This window comes from Apaloderma vittatum, unplaced genomic scaffold (genome assembly GCF_000703405.1).
Source record: "Apaloderma vittatum isolate BGI_N311 unplaced genomic scaffold, ASM70340v1 scaffold25341, whole genome shotgun sequence".
Classification (NCBI taxonomy): domain Eukaryota; kingdom Metazoa; phylum Chordata; class Aves; order Trogoniformes; family Trogonidae; genus Apaloderma; species Apaloderma vittatum.
In genome coordinates, this window is record NW_009698940.1 from 4359 (window position 1) to 8095 (window position 3737).

The following is a 3737-nucleotide window of genomic DNA, read 5'->3' on the forward strand; positions in this document are numbered from 1 at the left end:
TCTCATCGCAGGCTTGAACTGCTGCTACAAATCGCTAACAAAATCCAGAATGGTGCTCTGAGCTGCGAAGAAAAACTCACTCTCGCGAAGAACACGCTGCAAGCTGTGAGTGGGGCGGTGCTGTTTTCCTTCTCCTAACTTTTTGGTTTATTTTTAGACTTTCCTGCCTCTTCTTTTATACCTGTCTTTCCTGCGGGGGGTGGTGGGTTTATTTTTCTAAAACACTGGCAGAAAGGACTCGATTACAGATTGTAGTTACCTGTGTAGGGAGTAGATTTCAGAAGAGTGGTGTTCTGAGCCAAGAGGAAGAGATGTAAGGGCTGGGAGCTAAAAAAGGTTAAACCCAAGCAATGAGACGCACGTTTAAGCGACTGTCCGTGGGAGCCCATCTATAGCTGGAAGCTTTTGGTTCATCTGCAGAAGCTTTTCTAAAGGATGTGGCATGAATGATGGACTCATGTTTTTCTCCTCAAGTCAAGCTCGTGGACCAAAAGATCTTTTTGGCCTTAAAGTTGGTGCTGGGCTGCTTTCGTGTTCTCTCTGCCCACGTGGCTGGGCTGAGGGGACCCAGGGCTCAGTGTCCCCTCCCTCGGTGCAGGATGCTGCTCACCTGGAGTCAGGCCAACCGGTGCAGTACGAATCCGACGTGGTCATGTACCTGCAGGAGTGCGAGGGGCTCATCCACCAGCTCCAGGTGGATGTGCAGATCCTTCGGGATGAGAATTACTACCAGCTGGAGGAGCTGGTGTTCAGGTGAGAGGGGCCGTGTCCGAGATGGTCTGTGGATGGAGAAACACGGTGAGGGGCTGATAGACTTCTCCCCTCTGTTGCGAGGAGGGAAGGGGGGTGTGTGCATCTTCTTACTTGTGCCTCGCTTGCTCCTGCAGGATCATGCGGCTGCAAGACGAGCTGGTGACGCTGAGGCTGGAATGCACCAACCTGTACAGGAAAGGCCACTTCTCCACCCTGGAGCTGGTGCCCACTTCCGTGCTGAGCACGATGCACTTGAAGGGCGAGTCCCTGACGAAAGGGCTTCACACCTCCTCTGCCTCCTGGTTCCGGAAGCCCATGACCAGGACAGAGCTGGTGGCCATCTCCTCTTCTGAAGATGAAGGCAGCCTCCGATTTGTGTACGAGCTGCTGGCCTGGGTGGAGGAAATGCAGGTGAGTGCTGGCTCTCTGGGCTGAATTTTCTGCCTCTGCTCACACTAATGCAGGAAGGCAGGAAGCTGGGCTGGGCTTCTTCCTGCCTTTTTCTGTGAATAAGTGCTGTGGTGGCTTCTGGGGAGCGCTGATGCTTTTGTCGTGAGCCGGGTTTTCTCTGCTGTGATCCTGCTGAGCAGTGGGGATCAGAAGATCTTTTTGAAGCTGGAAACAAATCTATACTGGTGCAATCAAAGCCTTACGTGGGTGTGAAGCTTGTGTAGGCTATCCCAGAAATCATTTGGTGTTGGAGCGATGGCTTAGGACCTTCTGCCAGGACTGGATTGGTGTTTGTCCCTTCCTGAGAGACCTAGGAGGTTTCCTTGCCCTCCTGTCCTTATGAGACATGCTCCTGCAGCTGGGGAGCACTGACTTGAGCCTCTTGGCCTTTTTCAGATGAGACTGGAGCGGGCAGAGTGGGGCACTGACCTGCCGAGTGTGGAAACCCAGCTGGAGACCCAGCGGCACGTCCACACCAGTGTGGAGGACCTGGGTGCCAGTGTGAAAGAGGCCAGGCTGTACGAGGTACGGTGGCACGGGCTGGGTGACACAACGTGCACGGGACAGTGGGGGCATCGGGGTCAGCTCTTGTGTGTAAAGATGCCGGGCACAGAAGTATTTTTTAAAGGAAGGAGCTTCTGAATTGGTGCTGGATTGGTGCAAGAGGCTGCTGGAGAAAGAGATGGGATTTCAAGTGATGCCGTGCCGTGTCGACTAACGGGAGCATTTTTCATCCTTCAGGGTAAAATGTCTCAGAATTTCCGCGCGAGCTACACGGAGACGCTTGGCAAGCTGGAGACGCAGTACTGCAAGCTGATGGTGAGTGGCCTTCTAGCACTGCCTGGGGGGTGGTGGGACCAGCCCTGCTCTGAAGCCGGGGAGGGGACAAGAAACCAGGTGCCTTCAGAGCAGGGAAGAGGAATTCTGCTTCGTTGTGTTCAGGAAACCTCAAGCTTCCGGCTGAGGCACCTCCAGAGCTTGCACGGTTTTGTGTCTCGGGCCACTGCTGAGCTGATTTGGCTGAACGAGAAGGAGGAGGAGGAGCTGGCCTACGACTGGAGCGACAACAACCCTAACATTGCGGCCAAGAGAAACTATTTCTTGGTGAGTGACCCCGGGGCGGAGCTGCTGGGATGGATGCTGTCTTGGTTTCGCTGCTGCTGCTTTTGAGCTGCTGTGGGACCTTCAGTTACCAACAGACCTGAAGTCCCCAGAGGTTGGATGCTCCTTCTCAAGTCACTGAGCTTGGAGCTCATGAGCGTGGCTGAGAAAAACGCTTTCCCTTAGAGCACAAAGTGCAGAAAAATGTTTGTTCAAGTTTCAATCGAAAAAGCATCAAAAGAGTTCTTTTTAGCACTGTTTGGAACTGGGGGCATCTTTAAGTGTCGGACATAAAAAAAGGAGTCTGAGCTAAAAAGGAATATTGATTTTTCTTTAAAGCAGTATAAATAAATTGCTGTCTTTCCACAATCACACTATCTGGAATTAGAGAGGTCCCCAGGCAGGTTTTCAACATCTCTGTTGTTTCAATACCCGCCCGGTGTGTTTGGTGCACGTGGAGGCGTCCTGATGGGAATTGGCTGTGGTGCTCCCGTAAGCTGGGCTGGTTTCCCTGAGATCTGCTGGTGATAACTGCAGCACTTCCAGGCTCCCTGGCACCTTCAATGTACACAGGGCCCGGGTGAGATGTTGGCTTTGCTTGTGTCCCTCATGTAGGAGCTGACGACAGAGCTGGATGAGAAGCAGGACATCTTCCGCTCCCTCCAAGACACAGCTGAGCTGCTCTCCCTGGAAAACCACCCGGCCAAGCAAACCGTAGAGGTGAGTGGGCGCACGGAGGAGAGGGGAGAAGCCCTAAGAACCGGCTGGCAGCAAATCTTCCACGTGAGACTGGGAAACTTGCTGTCCCACCCCACGGTGCCCTCGCAGCAGCCAGGGCCTATCAAGTGGTTTGTGGCAGCAGGAAAAAAAAGTCAATGTGGTGGTAGAGCTGTCTCGGATTGGGAAGTGCAACGAGAAGCTCGAGGCCATTCCTAGATAATATCCACCTCAAGATAAGAAACAGAAATGCTTGTACACAACACGAGCCTTTCCTGCAGTGAGGCGACGCAGGGAATGGCCTCAGCTCCCTTGGAGGCTTGCAGGAAAGCTGGGGCTGCAGGGACGTGTTTGTCCCTGGTGTTTTCTCTCTGGGGTGGGAGAAGGCAAACCCCAGTCTGCTGCAGCCGCTGGCATCGCCAGTCGAGGGTCTGGCAGCTCCTGCTCTTGGTGCCCGTGTCCAAACCCTCCTGGCTGCAGCCAGATCTTGCCCGTTGGTGTGCATCCCGCTGGCTGCGGCTGTGTCCTTCCTGTGACCCCGCGGGCTGGTGGGTGCTCGCTGCTCATCGCCGCTCGTGCTGGGTGTGTTTCTCAGGCCTACAGCGCTGCCGTGCAGACCCAGTGGCAGTGGATCAAGCAGCTCTGCCTGTGCGTGGAACAGCACGTGAAGGAGAACGCTGCCTATTTCCAGGTATTTGGGAGGGGCAGCCCGAAAT

The 3737-nt window shown here is 54.3% G+C and overlaps 1 protein-coding gene across 1 annotated transcript in view; it reads left to right on the plus strand.

Moving 5' to 3' along the window:
- Positions 1-3737, plus strand: part of LOC104280529 (microtubule-actin cross-linking factor 1-like) — a gene marked incomplete at both ends in the record, with an annotated part of 44595 nt that overhangs the window by 2089 nt on the left and 38769 nt on the right. The window contains 8 exon segments of the mRNA XM_009878201.1: positions 12-105; positions 599-753; positions 888-1164; positions 1600-1728; positions 1945-2022; positions 2146-2307; positions 2920-3024; positions 3617-3712. Coding sequence (XP_009876503.1) covers positions 12-105; positions 599-753; positions 888-1164; positions 1600-1728; positions 1945-2022; positions 2146-2307; positions 2920-3024; positions 3617-3712 — 1096 coding nt within the window.